The sequence below is a fragment of the Manis pentadactyla genome, chromosome 7, assembly GCF_030020395.1.
Source record: "Manis pentadactyla isolate mManPen7 chromosome 7, mManPen7.hap1, whole genome shotgun sequence".
In the NCBI taxonomy this organism is placed as follows: domain Eukaryota; kingdom Metazoa; phylum Chordata; class Mammalia; order Pholidota; family Manidae; genus Manis; species Manis pentadactyla.
The window spans coordinates 74,386,195-74,406,743 of record NC_080025.1 but is presented as its reverse complement, the minus strand read 5'-3'; the positions used below and the strand labels follow the sequence as shown (position 1 = coordinate 74,406,743).

The window sequence follows — 20,549 nt, the reverse complement described above, 5'->3', positions numbered from 1 at the left end:
GTTCTGATTTTTAAATCTCAGTTTATGCATTCCAATGAGATAACAACCATTTCATTTAGAAACTCAGCATATTTCAATGTGTAGAATATTTAAACAGCTACAGGCATCAGGCAAACACAGCGGTAACGATAATAAGAGAAAATTCCTACCTTCCCTGATAGCTGTAAAAGGTGTACCTTCTTCTTCTTGCAGCCTGATCACCTTCAGGGCTACCAACTTTCCATTTACCCTGGGAGAAATGAATAGAGATGAGAAGTGAATCTGTGAAAATATGTTCTCGTTAAGGTTCTAATTGTCTTCCTTACAATTTATATTTTATGCATTTTTGCACTGAAAATGTCAGTGACTCAATTACGTTGCCACAACAAGATTAATTTCAGTAAGGCTGGGAATTCTTTATCATCACCATAAATATTCACACTTTAAATATTCACATTTAAAATATTCACATTTGCCAAGTTTTAACTGAAGTTTTCTGTGACTCACTCTACGTTCCTTCCAGAATGAAACTCCTGCTTAACAAAATCACCATGTTTGATCAATTATTCTCAGATTAATTAAAAATTAAGCAGTCAAAACAACTCTCTCCCTTCTTGTTTCTCCAATAGTTCTTTTGTCTCTTTTGCTGCACCATCTTCATCTTCAGTCTTAAACTGAGGTCACTCAGTCCCCAAGGACAGAAACCTGACATTCTGCTTTTTCTCTTCTCTCTCCTCTCTCCCCTCTTTCAACATAACCCATTCCTCCCTTTTTTGTTGTTTTTTACTAGAGCCTCCTAAAATTATATTTGATCTGATTGTGTTTCATAACACATATAGTACATCAAATAAAAACCATCGAAATAAGTTATAAATATTTTACTATTACAAGATGACACAAGACCTATCCAAAGCAGATGGCTCTTCCAGATGCATTCTAAATGTGTCTTGGCTCTCATTAAAAAGTAAGATTGTGCTAGGCAGAGAACTTGTTATCCAGTCAATTCTGTTAATAAAGATATGAGTATCTAGGTCTAGATTGTTCTAAAATGATCTGCTTTCTACCTTTACATGGCCTAGAAACATACTTTGTTCATTAAAATAGGTAAAACAAGCATGCATAATGATGTAAAAGGCAGAAGAAAGCATTTGATGAGAAGTAAATCTCCCTGTTATCACTCCATCCAAGGTCATCTACCATTGTTCAAAAATTCATATACACACACACATACGTATACATACATACACACACATACACAAATGGTAGTGTGCCAAACAGAGTACATTGTATATTGTTTATAAAACTGCATATATTTTGGTGACTTCCTCATAAAGTCACAGACAACATTCTCTTGCTTTTGAAAGACTGTCGGGTATCCCTTTATAAGAGTGTAGTATACTTACCCTAACCCCAATCCTCTATTGATAGGCACTTCACATGTTCCCAATATCTTGCTGCCAAACCACTGATGCAATAAATATTCTTGGACATGCAATTTCACCCACATAAATATATGTCTGTAGATAAATTCTTAAAAGTGGAATTTCAAGGTCAAAACATATGTGCATTTCTAAATCCTACTTCTGATGAATATTGGGAAACTATCCCATGTAGAAGTTGTACCAATTTACACTTCCAATACTAAATGGGAAGAGATCCTGTTCCTCCTTCACCTACAGAATGTTATCAACCATTGATTCTACCAAACTGATAGATGAAAAATGGTTTCTTGTTACAATTTAAATTGCAACCAAAAATCTTTAGAGGTTATGGAACAAGTAAAGGAGAACTCATGTGGCGCTGAGAATATAGCGCTGTTGAGTCTGAAATAAAAAACTGGAATGTCTCTTTTTTAAGAACTACATCCAGTTGGTCTGTTTTTGCTCAAAAAACTGCCATTGACAAACTTGAAAGGCCAAAGAATTTATCACAGTCCAACCATTCTAATGGCACTCCTCACTGAACATATTGTTGAAATACATTAGTGGCTAAAGTAACTGGATAAGGACCCCTGACTGTAAGGCTCCACAATGTGCCATCTCCTCAAGGTTAGGAGTTGTGCTCATTTTTCCTTGTGTTTCAGCTAAGAGGACAGGTCAGCTGCTTTCTGCTAGGCAGCTCTTCTCTGCTGACTGCATTACCTTGATTTTTCTAATCCTGAGTGTACTCTAGGTACTCAGGTGCAGGCAGAAATGATGATGTGCATGGGGTTCAACCAGAGACTGCACCTTGTGCCCTTCACTTTGTCCTTTACAATTAAGAGGCCTTTGGCAGGGCTTGATGCTGGGATGCAGTCACTGCTGACATCTGCACAGATTTCTCTAAGCCCAGCTGAGCTCATCACTGGCTCCCCAAGGAGGCAGTAACTGATTCCAGGAACTGCTTGGAACTTTCCCCTCATTTACAGATATTTTCCCCTCATCCATTAAAAAAAAAAAAACCATACAGTCTTCTTCCCACAAAGCATTTCCTTTTCATTTGAGATCATTAACTTTACATGTATTATGAAGTGAATTCTGGAACACAGAGTATTCATGTTTTTGATGGTTCTGTATCTAAAGCACACTCTCAGACAATGAAGCTATGTATGGTTCATTTCCCAATAATACACTGTGCAGAGATGGATCCACAAGTGTACCAACACTCACTTCGTAAACGCAACTAGAGATGAAACACCTTTAAGTAATCTCAGGCTAATGTGCATTATTTTTGTGGTGAAAAAAGCTTTTCAACATATTTACTATGATAATTGCATAGAAGAACAAGATCCAGCCAGGTTAATGGCATTCTGATTCTGTAGCATAGTACTCCATGAATTAAACCTCCAAATATCAATTTCTTATAGTTATGATAATCACAACAGTTAAAGACATTGAGATTTTATGTAGTACATCATATGAAACTAAAAATTTCCTTAAAATTTATACTAGACTATTAACTCCAGCAGCAAAAGAACATTTTTTGTTTTGTTAACTGTTATGTGCCTAAAACTTCCTAATATGGAATAGGTTCTCAAAATATTTGTTGAATATTAATAACATTAGAATCATGACTTCCTTCCTCTTGCAGGACAGCTCAAGGATAAATAATAAAAATTATTTTCAAAAATTTCAGAAATCTCAAAATTTTATAAAGCTTTCAATGTCTTTCATGTTTGATTTAAATATTTATTACCTTTTTTCAAATAAAAGATGCAGTCACTGTTTCTGATGCATGCAGATATGAGAAGTGTTCATTTCTTTAAAGTTTTAGAATTTGTATAATGCTCTGTAGTTAACCTTTTTGCACCTAACAGACATGTTTCAAAACCCTCACTATCCTGTAATAATCTGAGGCAAAACCACTAATCAGCATCTCCCTCTTCTCCAACTGCCTCACTGGCTTCCTGTTAATAATCATATTGATTATCAAATTGCTCTTTAACATAAGAGTCATTGTGATTCTTTCTTCTTAATTTGTTTTTCTCTACACATCTAGACACTAAGTAGCTACCCTATTCCTCAGTTCTAAAGTCTAGTAAAAATGTTAAATCATTGGCTCCACTTTTGGAAAATGTACCTTTGGAAAAAATAACACTAAAAATTTTCCTAATATTCTACCTCCGATACATATATTTTTTCAAACTTTACTGTGGACCGAAATACTAGTAATTCTAAGTTATTATCTAACAAAATATTATTTTTTGAAGATTTCAAAAGACACCTGCTACTCTATGAAAAACAGAGTGAACATTAAAGCTGATAATTACCTTGTATGGTTTAAATAATTTTATTAAAATATTCAAAACATATACTTCAATAATCTTTAGAATAATTACAAAATTCAAATTGAATCGTTAAATTAGAGGTGTTTATGGGAAAATATTGAAGACTCCTCTTTAACAAGTTGTATTAATTAAATCAAAGGCTAATGAATAGAAGGCAATCAAGGGTTGATTGGCAATGAAGACATTAATTCAGGTAAGTAACAAGGTAAAAAAAGGCTTTAAATGATGTTCATAATGCCACAGAACATTTTATTGGAGATATTGCCAAGTTTGTGTCTAGTTGCTCTGAGCTACATAGAGAGCCATTTTAATTTCAGAGATCCTTCACTCTTCTCTAATTCTTCTAACTGCTGTTTACAGGTTGGCTTCACTGTAAAGCTCATCACTTCAGGCTCAAGGATGTATGACTCACTGCTTTAGTCTACCCGTCACATGGGGAAGAGCTGTCAAGCACAGGATGAGAAGAGCCAGGGGAATGCCCAAGGGCGGAGCTATCCATGCTCAGGGACATGGGGACACTGGGAGTCCTGGCAGAGCCATGCTGAAGTGGATCCAGCTTTCAAACTGGTTCTAACCAAACATTGAAATCTCCACCTTCAGAAACTCTGCCCACAGTTCTCTCTGTGAGCCCTAAACTTGTAAATAATAACACTGTCTTTTAAGAGTGAAGCAAGATCTAGAGGCTTTGAAAATGAAGCACAACCTATTCATTTTTTCATGCACTTGACATGTGTTCATTCAGCATTTTGTGAAATCTATAAAGAAAAACTCCCACTTGGGGTAAAATTTCCAGGTTCAAAAGACGATGAACAAAGAGAAGTTCCTTATGGACAATTTCCAGAAAGCCTACAGGTTTTCTATTCCATTAGTTACCTCAAATTCATAGGATAACTTAGTACAATAAAACAAAATTACAAGTATTATCTAGGTCATCTTTGAAAATAGTGCACATGTGCTAACACCTAGAAGAAATTATGTCTAGAGGGTATAAAGGAAATTAAGGCAATATACCTAAAAGAAATTTAATATACTCTGGGAAATTTAATATATTCTGCCACTCTCCTCCATTACAATTCTGTCTCAAGAGAAACTGCTAAAGAGAAAAACACCCACTGCAGGCAGATAAAATACTTTTGTTTCCTCACTGTTGGTTTAGAAGCGATAGAAGGAAATGTAGCTACTACCAAGGAGGGACAACAGCAAGCAGAACTGTATCAAGGGTAACATTTTGGGTTGAACTTACAAATTTTTGCCAAAGTCAGTAAAATATTTTAAAGGTTTTACCAATAGGGCTTCTTTTATGAATTCTCTCTTGAGACACTGGTTAAAATGCTGACTATACTGTACTATATACACACTTCAAAAATTAAACACTTAACTAAATACTCATGGCCTTGATCTCTCCATCTAAACTCAATTTTTATTCAGGTGCAAGTGAGAAATCATCTCAATACTACTTAACCTTTGTTATTCCTAAATATCCTCAAAGTGCTAGGTACTACAGTTTATTCTGGAAAAATAAATTAGAATTTCAAGGTAAGATGTCAGTAATTACACCTCATCCTAATCTTTAACAGAATAATGTAGAGAGAAGAGGAAGAAAACTAATGTTATTTCCATTAAATAAGTATCTTTTTAAAATAAAATCCATGAACTTGGATCATTAATCCAAAGATTAATAAGAGAATAGTATAACGGCTATTTACTAGAGTGTGACTAATAATGCAAAATGTCTGAAGATTTAATGAAATGAGAAGAGAGTATGCTCAATCAACAGTTACTACCTATAAAAGAAATGATTGCTACCAAAGCATGTCATCATCAACGTTTCATCAAGTGTATAAACTCAAAATATTTTGAAACATAAACCTAGAGTGATATCTTGTTCATGAGAGAAAACCGAGTAAGTACATTTCAACAATTTCAAACCAGCCAATTCTGTACCTTTCTGAAAATAAAACCTGTCAATAAAGGTTTGAAAGTCTTATTACCTTGCAGGTAGGAGTACCCTCAGTGATCAGTTAAGCTCCCAAGCAAATTAAAAGATCCTCACTGGCTTGATTGCCTATCTTTGTCTTCTTATCCCTTGGAACAAAGTAGACCATCGAAAGACATAGAAGGAACTCAACTCTCCTGAAATACCCCCAAGTTATTTAGTTCTTCCTTACATGGAGCCAAAATTCACTTCAAGTCACTTCTACCCTCTGATTCAAATTCTGGACCCACAAAGACTTACTAAATGCTATTCCATACGACAACCCTTCACTTAAACTCTAATATCCTTTCCCTTACTCAACAAAGACTGATTGAGAGACAATGATTTTGCATTTGAGATAATGATGAACAACACAGACATGGTCCCTGCACGTATGTCTCATGGAGCAGAAACACCTATAAAACACACAACTACCAAGACGGCTGAGTTATGTTCAAGCAGGTTGGAGGATCTCAGCTGTCAAAGATGGGACAATTTAAGCATCACTAAAGTAATGCCTGTGACTGAAAGGTATCAGATATTTCTAAATCAATACATTTATGAGACTTTAAAAATAACTCACAAGATATATTTGGAGGGTATTATGGAACCATCTCAGTTTAAAAACTGTTAAGTAAAGAGAGTATTTTTATGTCAAGCATTTACCTTTCCTATTCATATACTTACATATACTAGGCAGAGTTGATATACAGAAGCTTTTCTTTATAGATGTACTGCATTTGTAAATTAGGAAGGAATGACAGGGTTTAAATATCACCAGTGCTAACCATTCACTTACTGGATTATTACAGTAGCTAAAATAACAAAAAAGGATGACAGATATTATGGGTAGAAGTACAAATCTCCCTCTATGGAATAAATGCAACCTAAATCTGATCATCTAAACTTACACACCTATTTAAGGAGCTAAGAGAACAAGTGACATAACACCACTGGGGTAAAATCAGAAAAATCCAACCTACAAGAGATTCTATATGAAAAATGAACCTGCTGGTTCTTCAACAAATAAAATTCTAGGAAAAAAGGAGGGGGAACCCACAGATTAAAAAAGAAAGAAACCAGGGGGGCAGAGCCAAGATGGCGGCATGAGTAGAGCAGCAGAAATCTCCTCCCAAAACCATATATATTTTTGAAAATTCAACAAATACAACTATCCCTAAAAGAGAGACCAGAAGATACAGGACAACAGCCAGGATACACCTACACCTGTGAGAACCCAGTGCCTCGCAAAGTGGATAACATACAAGCTGCAGCCCAGTGGGACCCTAGCGCCCCTCACGCCAGCTCCTGGCAGGAGGAGAGGAGTCGGAGCAGGAAGGGAGAGGAAGCCCAGGACTGCTAAATACCCAGCCCAAGCCATCTGCACTGGGAGCGCAGACACACAGTGCGTGGGGTGCTGGATACTAGGGAAATAGGACAATAAAACCTGTGAGTGGGTCCCTGCAGCCGGTGCCCCTGGGACAAAGAAAAGTGAGTGCTTTTTGAAAGACGTAAAGGGACAGGGACCTCACAGATGGACAGAAATATCCCAGGACACTTAACCCAGCAGCTGGGAATCCCAGGGAAGTCCAGGTGTCCTAACCCCTGGGTAGCAGTGCAGCTCGGAGGCCCCTCATACAGATTAACAGCCTCCGCCCATTTCCCCTCCAATGCCACTCCATCATAGTGCAGCAGCAGCCTGAGGCAGCAGGGCAGAGCTTCTTCACAGCAGCCAGGCAAGAATTAGAAGCCCCGTCTGCACACAGCTGCCCAGCACAAGCTGCTAGCGGTTGCTGTTCTCCCATGAGAGGAAGGCCCAACTAGCAAAAAGGGACCTTCTCCCAGCCAACACATGCACCAGCTCTGAAAAACTACCTCTATCGCCATGAAAAGGCATAACAATTTGATACAGACCAGAATAACCCAGACATCCTCCCCTAAGAAGCAATCTGGGGAAACAGAACTAACCAATATCCCTGAAAAAGAATTCAAAATAAAGGTCATAACCATGCTGATGGAGCTGCAGAGAAATATACAAGAGCTAAGGGATGATGACCGGAAGGAGATTACAGAAATTAAACAATCTCTGGAAGGATTTATAAGCAGAATGGATAAGATGCAAGAGGCCATTGATGGAATAGAAACCAGAGAACAGGAATGCATAGAAGCTGACTCAGAGAGAAATTAAAAGGCTCTCCAGGAATGAATCAATATTAAGAGAACTGTGTGACCAATCCAAACGGAACAATATCCACATTATAGGAGTACCAGATGAAGAAGAGAGAGATAAAGGGATAGAAAGTGTATTTGAAGAAATAATTGCTGAAAAATTCCCCAAACTGGGGGAGGAAATAATCGTTCAGACCACGGAAGTACACTGAACTCCCAACAAAAGGGACTCAAGGAGGACAGCACTAAGACACATACTAATTAAAATGGCAAAGATCAAGGACAAGGACAGAGTTTTAAAGGCACCTAGAGAGAGGAAAAAGGTCACCTACAAAGGAAAACCCATCAGGTTATCATCAGATTTCTCAACAGGAACCTAACAGGCCAGAAGAGAATGGCATGATATATTTAATGCAATGAAACAGAAGGGCCTTGAACCAAGAATACTGTATCCAGCACGATTATCACTTAAATATGAAGGAGAGATTAAACAATTCCCAGACAAGCAAAAGTTGAGGGAATTTGCCTCCCACAAACCACCTCTACAGGGTATTTTAGAGGGACTGCTCTAGATGGGAACACTCCTAAGGCTACACAGATTGTCACCAGAGAAAATAAAATCATAGCAAAGAAAGCAGACCAAACAAATACTAACTAAAGGCAAAAAATAAAATCAACTACCCACAAAAGCAGTTAAAGGAAACACAAAAGAGCACAGAATAAAACACCCAACATACAAAGAATCCAGGAGGAGGAATAAGAAGGGAGAGAAATAAAGAATCAGCAGACAGTGTCTATAATAGCTCAATAAGTGAGTTAAGTTAGGCAGTAAGATACTAAAGAAGCTAATCTTGAACCTTTGGTAACCACAAAGCTAAAGCCTGCAATGGCAATAAGTAAGTATCTTTCAATAATCACCCTAAATGTAAATGGACTGAATGCACCAATCAAAAGACACAGAGTAATAGAATGGATAAAAAAGCAAGACCCATCTATATGCTGCTTACAAGAGACCCACGTCAAACCCAAATACATGCACAGACTATAAGTCAAGGGATGGAAAAGATATTCCATGCAAACAACAGGGAGAAAAAAGCAGGTGTTGCAGTGCTAGTATCAGATAAAATAGACTTCAAAACAAAGTCACAAGAGCTAAAAAAGGACATTACACAACAATAAAGGGCTCAGTCCAACAAGAAGATATAACCATTCTAAATATATATGCACCCAACACAGGAGCACCAGCATATGTGAAACAAATACTAACAGAACTAAAGGAGGAAACAGAATGCAATGCATTCATTTTAGGAGACTTCAACACACCACTCACTACAAAGGACATATCCACCAGACAGAAAATAAGTAAGGACACAGAGGCACTGAACAACACACTAGAACAGATGGACCTAGTAGACATCTATAGAACTCTACATCCAAAAGCAACATGATACACATTCTTCTCAAGTGCACATGGAACATTTTCCAGAATAGACCACATACTAGGCCACAAAAAGAGCCTCAGTAAATTCCAAAAGATTGAAATCCTACCAACCAACTTTTCAGACCACAAACGATTAAAACTAGAAATAAATTATACAAAGAAAGCAAAAAGGTTCACAAACACATGGATGCTTAACAACATGCTCCTAAATAATCAATGGATTAATGACCAAATTAAAATGGAGATCAAGGAATAATTGGAAACAAATGACAACAACAACACAAAGCACCAACTTCTGTGGGACGCAGCAAAAGCAGTCTTAAGAGGAAAGCATATAGCAATCCAGGCATATTTAAAGAAGGAAGAACAATCCCAAATGAATAGTCTAACGTCAGAATTATCGAAATTGGAAAAAGGAGAACAAATGAGACCTAAAGTCAGCAGAAGGAGGGACATTATAAAGATCAGAGAAGAAATCAATAAAATTGAGAAGAAGAAAACAATAGAAAAAAATCAATGAAACCAAGAGCTGCTTCTTTGAGAAAATAAACAAAATAGATAAGCATCTAGCCAGACTTATTAAGAGAAAAAGAGAATCAACACACATCAACAGAATCAGAAACAAGAAAGGAAAAATCATGACAGACTCCACAGAAATACATAGAATCATTAGAGAATACTATGAAAATCTATATGCTAACAAGCTGGAAAACCTAGAAGAAAGGGACAACGTCTTAGAAAAATACAACATTCCAAGATTGACCAAGGAAGACACACAAAATCTAAACAAACCAATTACCAGAAAAGAAACTGAAGTGGTAATCAAAAAACTACCCAGGAACAAAACCCCCAGGCCAGATGGTTTACCTCAGAATTTTATCAGACATACAGAGAAGACGTAATACCCATTCTCCTTAAAGTTTTCCAAAAAATAGAAGAGGAGGGAATACTCCCAAACTCATTCTATGAAGCCAACATTACCCTAATACCAAAACCAGGCAAAGACTACACCAAAAAAGAAAATTACAGACCAATATCCCTGATGAACGTAGATGCAAAAATACTCAACAAAATATTAGCAAACCAAATTAAAAAATACATCAAAAGGATCATACACCATGACCAAGTGGGATCATCCCAGGGATGCAAGGATGGTACAACATTCGAAAATCCATCAACATCATCCACCACATCAACAAAAAGAAGGACAAAAACCACATGATCATCTCCATAGATGCTGAAAAAAGCATTCAACAAAATTCAACATCCATTCATGATAAAAACACTCAACAAAATGGGTATATAGGGCAAGTACCTCCACATAATAAAGGCCATATATGATAAGCCCACAGCCAAATCATACTGAACAGTGAGAAGCTGAAAGCTTTTTCTCTGAGATCGAGAACAAGACAGGTATGCCCACTCTCCCCACTGTTATTCAACATAGTACTGGAAGTCCTAGCCACGGCAATTAGACAAAACAAAAAAACACAACCAATCCAAACTGGTAAAGAGGAAGTTAAACTGTCACTATTTGCAGATGACATGATACTGTACATAAAACCCTAAAGACTCCACTCCAAAACTACTAGAACTGATATCGGAATACAGCAAAGTTGCAGGATACAAAATTAACACACAGAAATCTGTGGCTTTCCTATACACTTAAAATAAACTAATAGAAAGAGAAATCAAGAAAACAATTCCACTCACAATTGCATCAAAAAGAATAATATACCTAGTAATAAACCTAACCAAGGAAGTGAAAGACTTATACCCTGAAAACTATAAGATACTCTTAAGAGAAATTGAAGATGACACTAACAAATGGAAACTCATCCCATGCTCTTGGCTAGGAAGAATTAATATCGTCAAAATGGCCATCCTGCCCAAAGCAATATACAGATTTGATGCAATCCCTATCAAATTACCAACATTCTTCAACGAACTGGAACAAATAGTTCAAAAATTCATATGGAAACACCAAAGACCCCGAATAGCCAAAGCAATCCTGAGAAGGAAGAATAAAGTTGAGGGGATCTCACTCCCCAACTTCAAGCTCTACTACAAAGCCACAGTAAACAAGACAATTTGATACTGGCACAAGAACAGAGCCACAGACCAGTGGAACAGAATAGAGACCCCAGACATTAACCCAAACATACATGGTCAATTAATATACGATAAAGGAGCCATGGACATACAATGGGGAAATGACAGTCTCTTCAACAGATGGTGCTGGCAAAACTGGACAGCTACATGTAAGAGAATGAAACTTTATCACTGTCTAACCCCATACACAAAAGTAAATTTGGAATGGATCAAAGACCTGAATGTAAGTCATGAAACCATAAAACTCCTAGAAGAAAACATAGGCAAAAATCTCATGGACATAAACATGAGCGACTTCTTCATGAACATATCCCCACGGGCAAGGGAAACAAAACCAAAAATGAACAAATGGGACTATGTCAAGCTGAAAAGCTTCTGTACAGCAAAGGACACCATCAATAGAACAAAAAGGCACCCTACAGTATGGGAGAATATACTCATAAAAGAAAGATCCGTTAAAGGGTTGACATCCAAAATATATAAAGAGCTCACACACCTCAACAAACAAAAAGCATATAATTCCATTAAAAAATGGGCACAGGATCTAAACAGAGAGTTCTCCAAAGAAGAAATTCCAATGGCCAACAGACACATGAAAAGATGCTCCACATGGCTTGCTATCAGAGAAATGCAAATTAAAACCACAAAGAGATATCAACTCACACCAGTAAGGATTGCCACCATCCAAAAGACAAACAACAACAAATGTTGGCAAGGTTGTGGAGAAAGGGGAACCCTCTTACACTGCTGGTGGAAATGTAAATTAGTTCAACCATTGTGGAAAGCAGTATGGAGGTTCCTCAAAAATGCTCAAAATAGAAATACCATTTGACCCAGGAATTCCACTTCTAGGAATTTACCCTAAGAATGCAGCAGCACAGTTTGAAAAAGACAGATGCACCCCTATGTTTATCGCAGAACTATTTACAATAGCCAAGAAAAGGAAGCAACCTAAATGTCCATCAGTAGATGAATGGATAAAGAAGATGTGGTACATATACACAATGGAATATTATTCAGCCATAAGAAGAAAACAAATCCTACCATTTGCAACAACATTGATGGAGTTAGAGGGTGTCATGCTCAGTGAAATAAGCCAGGCGGAGAAAGACAAGTATCAAATGATTTCACTCATATGTGGAGTATAAGAATAAAAAAAAAACTGAAGGAACAAAACAGCAGGAGAATCACAGAACCCAAGAATAGACTAACAGTTACCAAAAGGAAAGAGACTAGGGAGGATGGATGGGAAGGGAAGGATAAGGGTGGGGTAAAAGAAAGGGGGTATTACAATTAGCATGTATAATTAGCATGTGGGGGGGCATGGGAGGGCTGTGCAGCACAGTGAAGACAAGTAGTGATTCTACAGCATCTTGCTGCGCTGATGGACAGTGACTGTGGTAGGGTGTTGGGGGGGGTGACTTGGTGACAGGGGGAGCCTAGTAAACATAATGTTCTTCATGTAATTGTAGATTAATGATAACAAAATAAAAAAATAAAAAAGAAAGAAATCAACTGAAATTAATTGCAATGTATGCACTGATTTTATCTTAAGTCAATAAAATGCATTTTAATACTCACTATATTTTTGACATACAGAGGAACTGTTAAATTTTTTACATGTGATAATGGCATTATGGTTGTATGTTTAAAAATAGTCCTTATCTTTTAAAGAAAATATATGCTATGAAATAATACAATGTTTTAGGTTTGGTTCAAAATAACTGAAGAGCATGAATATAACTAAACAAGATTAGACATAGGTTTCCAATGTTTGAAACTGGGTGATGGGCTCATGGTGGCTTATCATAACTATGGTCTCTACTAATTTTCCATAAGCTCTTTAAAAATCAAAAGCACACCCAGAATGAATTGGGATAAATGTGACAAAGGAAAAGCCACAGCATATAATAAAAAAAAGAACTTATTTTATATTAGATAGGGAAGGATCCTCTGAAAACATGACATAAAAGCTGAAACAAGAAATCTAAGAGTACGCAAAGAATGTTCCAGGCTGATGGAACAACCTGCATGGAAGCCCAGAGGCAGAGAACACAGCATGTTAAGCAAAAATATAACAAAGAAAGAGTGGCTGGAGCTTTCTGGCCAACAACCCTGGCCAGGGGCAGAGCACATGCAGGGAGGGGTCAGAGAGCCAAATCACAGATGTCCTTACAGAAAGGACTGATAAAAATCCACAGAGGAGGATCTTAAGAAAGGGAATGATATGATACGTAGCTCACTATGGTATGGAGAATGGCCTGCAGGATCAGAAAAGTGGGAGCAGGTCAGGAAATTGCATCAGTGGTCCAGACGAAGATGATGGTAACAAGGAACTAGGGTGTTGGTAGGAGCAAGGGAAACATCATACCGGGAGAAACTGAACTGGGAATAAGGAAAGGTGTAAACGATGACTCCCAATGTCCTGCCTTCACAATCTGGGTGGACGGAGGTATCATCTACTGAATCATGGGAAACTAAAGAGATTCAGACAGAGAGAACCAAGAGTTCTGTTTGGAAGGATCTTAGTCTGGGAGTGTCCAAGCAGAGACATAAAGGAAGCATTGGTTTTTATGGGTCTGCATCTCAGGACAAAAATCTAGGCTAGACATAAAAACTTGTGAGTCATTTGGAGGGCTTTCAAAGAAGTAACAACCTCAAGAGAGAGCCAGTTTACTGTTCAAGCATGAGTAAAGAAAATACTCAGAAAGAGATAGAGAAGAATATGTAAGAGTTTGTTGATCAGGGAATGATGTTCTAGATCTAGAAGACATGGGAAAAACCTAAAGGACAGGGACAAGAGAGCACACAGGGAATATCCCAGGAAATGTGGGGGTGAGGTCTGAGATAGTGGATGATCAGGCAGGGGAGATTCCACCCTGACAGTATCTTGGGAGCAGCAGGGGCTGCTGTTTTGGCTGCTGCTCAGCATAGCTGCTCCTACATACATTAGACAGAGCAGGGAGAGGACTGGAGTCAGCTGCTGCAGAGGTGCAGGAAATTAAGGTACAGATTCCCAACCCTGGCTACATATTAGAATAAACTGGGGAGCTTTAAAACATACCAATGCCTGGCTCACTCCTGCTTTAACTGGGGGTGGCGGGGGGAAACAAGCAGATATACAGTATCTACAAGCATTCTCCAAGTCTACTAGCTTAACAATCTGATCAGAAAAGGAGAATTGAGGTTATTTAGTTATGCCATAATTTTTTAGGAACTCTTTAGATTGTTACTTTACTTTCTAACTACTCAGAAATCATCTGTTCTCAAATTTTCCATTGGAAGAGGGGGAATGAGAGGCATGCTGGATGAAGGTCACATCATTTCCCCTGCCCCTGGTTCACAGAATCCAACTTCTTCTGTGAATGTTTGGACATCTCAAGGCAGCTAATGCCTTACCAATTTTTCATAGTTCCTCAGAGATGATTGCCAGTAATGGGACAATCTCAACTTCAAATTCTTTGAAATTCTGTGAAATAGTCATCTGAGGTCTTAAATCAGAACTGTGACTTAGAGAACCATAGTATTATCAAAGCTTCCAAGATATTTGATAATTTAATTCACCCCATTTGTTCTACACTTCAGGGCCTGAAGCTAACTCTCCTTGGCAGCAATGGTATATACAAAATAGAAGGGGCACAACCACACCTGTTCTCTATCTCCTTTCTACCCCACCAGCATTGTTGGTATGTCAACATCAAGTCTGAGCTTCTCCTGGCTTTATGATGCTTCTCTCCCTCCCTCACTGAGCTGAGTTGTACTGTAGTTATCTGGTCTGATGTTTTGATTCTGAGAGTCTTTTATCATCCACTTTATAAATAACCTTATGGAATTTTAGGGCAATAGATTGTGCACTTCCTCAGCATTCTTCTGGAATACTCCAGATGCAAGGAACCATTTTGTATAGAGCAAAAAGTCACCTGCATGTAGCCCTCAAGGAGATTACTAGTTGAAGAAGAAAGACATTATCAAACAACTAAAATGCATAATGAACAAAGGTAAATTTCTAAAGAAATTCCAAGTAAGGCAAAATTATCAGAGACTAGGAATGGAATAACTGTTAACATATCAAGAGAAGGCATAAACCACAGAAAAGATGTACAGGACATCCACAGATGTAAAGATGGGTGTTTATACATACTCCTGAAATTATTACAGGATAGCCATTCTTATTTGATGAGATGGGAGGGTTTCATAAAAAATAAAATAAAATGTAGTGAATTATAAGGAGTTTTTGGAGATTGATTTTTCACACCTAGGGAGACTTGAAACTCATTGTGTTAATTCTACAAATTTTTATCTGTAGCATACAACAGTTTATGTCCTTATATATATGACACCCATATTTGCATGTATGCACCGAAAACTAAGAAGGAAGGGATGATCTGAACATAAAGAAAAAGAAGTTGTCCCCACTAACCCCTCAGTCTCACTTTCAAGCACACTTGTCTGGGGAAACATATTATTGAGGTCTTTGAAAAGGCTGCATTTTACATTTCTAGAGAAATCAAATTCTCTCCTTCTGAGGTCAAGTTGCACTTCAAGTAGGTTTTTATCTCAGTAGCTTTTTCCCATAGAAAATGCATCCATAAAGGAAAAAGGAAATGGATATACTTCTTGATGGTATCATCATTTTTCTCTCTCTTGGATTACTTGTTCTTTCTGGCTAATTCTTATATACTATGTCTTACATTACTAATCCTTACATACTATATCTCATACGATATCTAAAAATAAAAATCAAATCCACTCATTCATAATTTTCTTTTTAAAAAAATCTACAGCATCACAGTCAGAGTGAGTCATTACATGAGGTGGGATTAAAGAAAAGAGGATAAAGTCTGATGATCAATCTTAGGGCATGGCAAGCTTCCCAGTAAAAGCACAATGTTCCCATTTCTCTAGTAGAGTACGAAGTGTTTCCCCTTCTCTAATAGAGGCATACATATTCAGCATCACAAGAGAGAAGTCAAGCATCCACTCTCAGGGAAAAAAGCATCTCCAAAGAAATTAAATGAGATGCACCAAAAAGCACATCACTGATGCACTGTGAGGCTTTAAGGGGTCCCCAAATACTCATTGCCAAGTGGTGTCACCACAGAGATCTTGCATTTTCCCTGCATACACAGCCATACGAAATTAAGTGAAGTTTGGAACAGCAGGATGAAACAATTGAAGCAGCCCTGGAGAGCCATTAAGGCAGGGGTATGCAGAGTTCAGATTATTCTCAACCCACTGTAATAGAGGCAAACACATATACACACACGCAAACACATCCCACCTAGAGTTTATGCTTCAACCAGGATAGCAAGCTAGTGTTTTCTTTTTTTGGTTTGGCTCCAAAGGCCCATGAAGAATCAACAGAGAACATTGTTATAAATATACAGTAGCTTGGTTAAAGAATCAGAAGACTTTTATCAAGTCAAGAGGATTATGAGTGATTTTTATTTTCTGTAATTAAAATGCATTATTTCATAATTAAAGAAAATAGGTCATTGTTAAATATCCTTAAAAGGAAATCGAAAAACAGTATCAGGCAAAGCCAAACTTTCCTGGTTTAAGTTTTATGACAAAAGGTTGGAGAACAATGCTACGGCATCATGAATTACCTAAATTTAAAAGAACATTCTCCTAAAAGTAAGTGACACTAAAATGGACTGCTTAATAGGCAAGCAGGTATCAAAATAAAAAATGATTCAATAAAAGTTGAAAACAATCTACCAACACATGCTGATACAGGGTTTGTATCAATCCATATGTTACCAAAGAGTTGATTAGGTAGATATAAAAAGACCTTTATAAAAATTATATATAAGTAGTATGATAAGATCTATGCCAGTATTAATTCCAAAACCTAGCAACAGAACTGGAGTACAAATCACCTGATTTGGAATGAAATGGTTTTCTACACAACCAATAAGCTTAAAATCAAGATAGCTATCTTTATCTCAAAAATAGCACTCATTTTGAACACCCATACTGTTAAAGTACCTACAGTCTGGCAGGCTCTAGGCTAAGGACTTTATTTACAGTCTCACTGAATGCTTTTATCACCAGTATGATGGACACTACTACTATCTCCAGTTTATAAAGGAACTGAGGCACAGTTCTAAACCACACAACTAGAAGTGCAGGTCCACAATTTAGACCTAGAAGGTCTGACTTCAGAGCTGACACGTGTAAATTCTCTGTGGGACAGCAGTAATTACCGTGAGCCACAGAAGAGCATAGGGGCCACACTGCCATACTGTTCATTCATTCAATAGAGGCACTCTGCTTATACCGGTATTTTTCTTTTCAGAAACATGTGATCAAATTATTTACTCTAAAAGCAATGTCATTATTCTTTGTGTTTCCTGATATTTTTTACAAGCCTCAAAATAGATCAATATATTTAGAACAACATTAAATAGTCTTATCCTAATTATAAAAACAATATGTATTTATGGCAGAATAATTGGAAAACTTGTCAACAATAATCTCACTATTCAGAGGTAAATTCTTCAATGTGTGTATCTTCCAGATGTTCTCTATAGATTTTTTTTAAATGACATCCTACTTTTATATTCAATAACCTTTTTTTGTTGTAAATATCCTTTTACTGGATGGGCTGAAATAAGAACCAAGGACCCTCAAGTCCAAATAAGCTCACATTTTCAATTCAAGGAAGTCCCAGGACTTTTTTCTTCCATAAAATTCCATGACTCCTGCATTCTGACTTACTGGTGAAAGCGACCCTGCTAGCCAAGCAAGAGGCCTGCCTGAGGAAGCCGGTACGGCCCGACGGACCCATGAGGGAGCCGGGCGCAGGCCTGACAGCAGCAGGAAGCACAGGTTGTCTGAGCTGGCATGGCTATAGTTCAGTCTAAGGGCAGTGGCTCCACACCCAATGGTGGAAAACAACCAATCAAATCAACTCCAGGATAGATCTGCTGGCAGATTTTACTCTATGAAACCAGACACATGATTGCATGATCTAAGACTTGGAACAACTGAGACCCAGAGTAATCAAATATGCAGCTGGACAAAGAACATTCTATGTCCTGATGACAAATCTTTAGTCTCAAGGGCCATCTGTCAGTCTCTTCTCATCACACTTTAAGAGCCTTATCACCTTAAATATTTTCCACAATCATTAATTACATAGTTTGTTAGCTGAGCATCTATTAATAGCACTGTGGCAGGTGCTGAAGGAAGTTTTTATATACATATGAAAATAAGTGTCATATGTAAAAGGAAATAAAGGAGATACCAAGCAAGCCAGGAATCAAATCATACAAGAGAAGAAAACGTTATTCTGACACGTGTTGAAATAGCAAGGCTTTATTCAAGACTATCACAACAGAGGAGAGAGAGAGTGCTCAACTCAATATAATAGGTATAGTAGAGATTTATAGCCAAGGAGCAAACTACAGGATTATTGTTGGATGGAAAGTTACTAAGAGGAGACATCAAGGGTAGGGTGAATTCTTGCTAAACTGATCTAACAGGATTCTTGCTGAGGGCAGGCCAGAAAGATCAGATAGCAAAGGGTGGGAATTTTCTCTAAACTGACTTAGCAGGATTCTTACCAAAACTGGCCTATGCCCATTCCGGCAATGATAGGGTATGTGTGTAATGGTTCCAGGGATTAGGTGGGTGGGGGGAGAAATGCGGCCAAGTCAAGGCCTAGTCAAGAGAAGGGCTTAGAGGAACATAACCAAAGTTTAGTCAAGGACAATGTCTTGTCAGAAGCCAGGAAAATTTCAAAATATGAATGGGACTTGAATTGGAACTTAAAGATGGGATAGGAGGTGACCATGAGAAAAGGAGAGGTAAGCCACTTACACAGAGGGATCTTTCACAAAGACACAGTAGGCGGGTGGCAAGTGGGTAGCAAGAGGGCAGGGGGCACATTTAAAGTACAACAAATTAAAAAAATGAGGAAAACAATAAGACTTAGGGAATAAAAGCAGATCAAGAGGGATTTAGATATCAGGTCTACTCCAAAATTGATCCACCAAGTAATTAGATATTTGATCTTGCTGGACATCTATATTTGTATTACCTGCTATGCTTTTCTAGGGTAGAACTTTGAATGAACTAAAAACTAACATCATATCTAAAGAAGTTAAATATACATTTTTATTCCTAATCAAGAAAGGTAAGTTAAGTCAGTTTATAAGTATACTAAATGTACCTCATTATATAAACATAGATTAAAACAGACTATAAAATTAATATACTTATAAATATAAATCAAAACATACTGAAAATCAATTTCCAGGATCTAAACAGTGTAGTTATGTATATGTACTGTAAAATAGTTGGTGGCAAATCTTTATTGTAATGACAAAGAAAGCTGAATACACAATTTGTTATATCCACCTATACTACTTACAGGGTTTTCCAAGCAATAACGTGTGTGTATCACCGTCAAACAGGGCATTAGCATCCCTTTTCTACAAAACAATCTGTCTTTTTAGGCTTAGTGCCTAATGTAAGGAAAACTGTTAAGGTCTTAAACAAAGGGCTATTCAATAACGTTAAGCCTCAGCCACCAAATCTAGCTTCTGTTCAGTGGACAACATAATTTAGCCACTTCGAGGAGAAAAGATGTTGTATGGCTTTTCCTTCTACTAAATGGCTTTCGTGGAGTCTGGTTTCAGCAAACACTGCACACATGAATGAATGAAGTCAGCTATCTAAAACAAGGACCAGAGCAGTAAACAGCTACAAGACAGATTATACCGCCTTTCCCTGAGGGAACTTCTCAAACTCAGAAATCACAAAAGTCGGCTCTCTGTAACGTCTCTTTGTGTGTGTCACTCTTCTCAGTCATTAACAGAAATCCTTCTGATGTGACTTTCATTTAGGTTCAAAATGAGTGTTACAGAAATAAAGTCCCCAACTTCAGTGGCAACATACACTCAAAGGTAGGTATCTCCTCAGTTTTCACCTAAAATGAGGAATGAATACAACTGCCATGACTTTCTCCAACTGAAGCAGGTATCAATAGCCATCTAATTGCAGGATTCTTCTGTAACAGCACCTTATACACAAATCCTTGCCCAGAAAAGAAATGAGACTCTAGCTACTATAATATTTACATTGTGAGGTTTTTAAAA

The 20,549-nt window shown here is 37.5% G+C and overlaps 1 protein-coding gene across 5 annotated transcripts in view; it reads right to left on the bottom strand.

Moving 5' to 3' along the window:
* Positions 1-20,549, bottom strand: part of CDK14 (cyclin dependent kinase 14) — a 701,998-nt gene that overhangs the window by 467,709 nt on the left and 213,740 nt on the right. For all 5 annotated transcript variants that reach the window (XM_057504492.1, XM_036911780.2, XM_036911782.2 and 2 more), the window contains one exon: positions 150-229. In XM_057504492.1, coding sequence (XP_057360475.1) covers positions 150-229 — 80 coding nt within the window. The remainder of the gene's footprint in view (positions 1-149; positions 230-20,549) is intronic.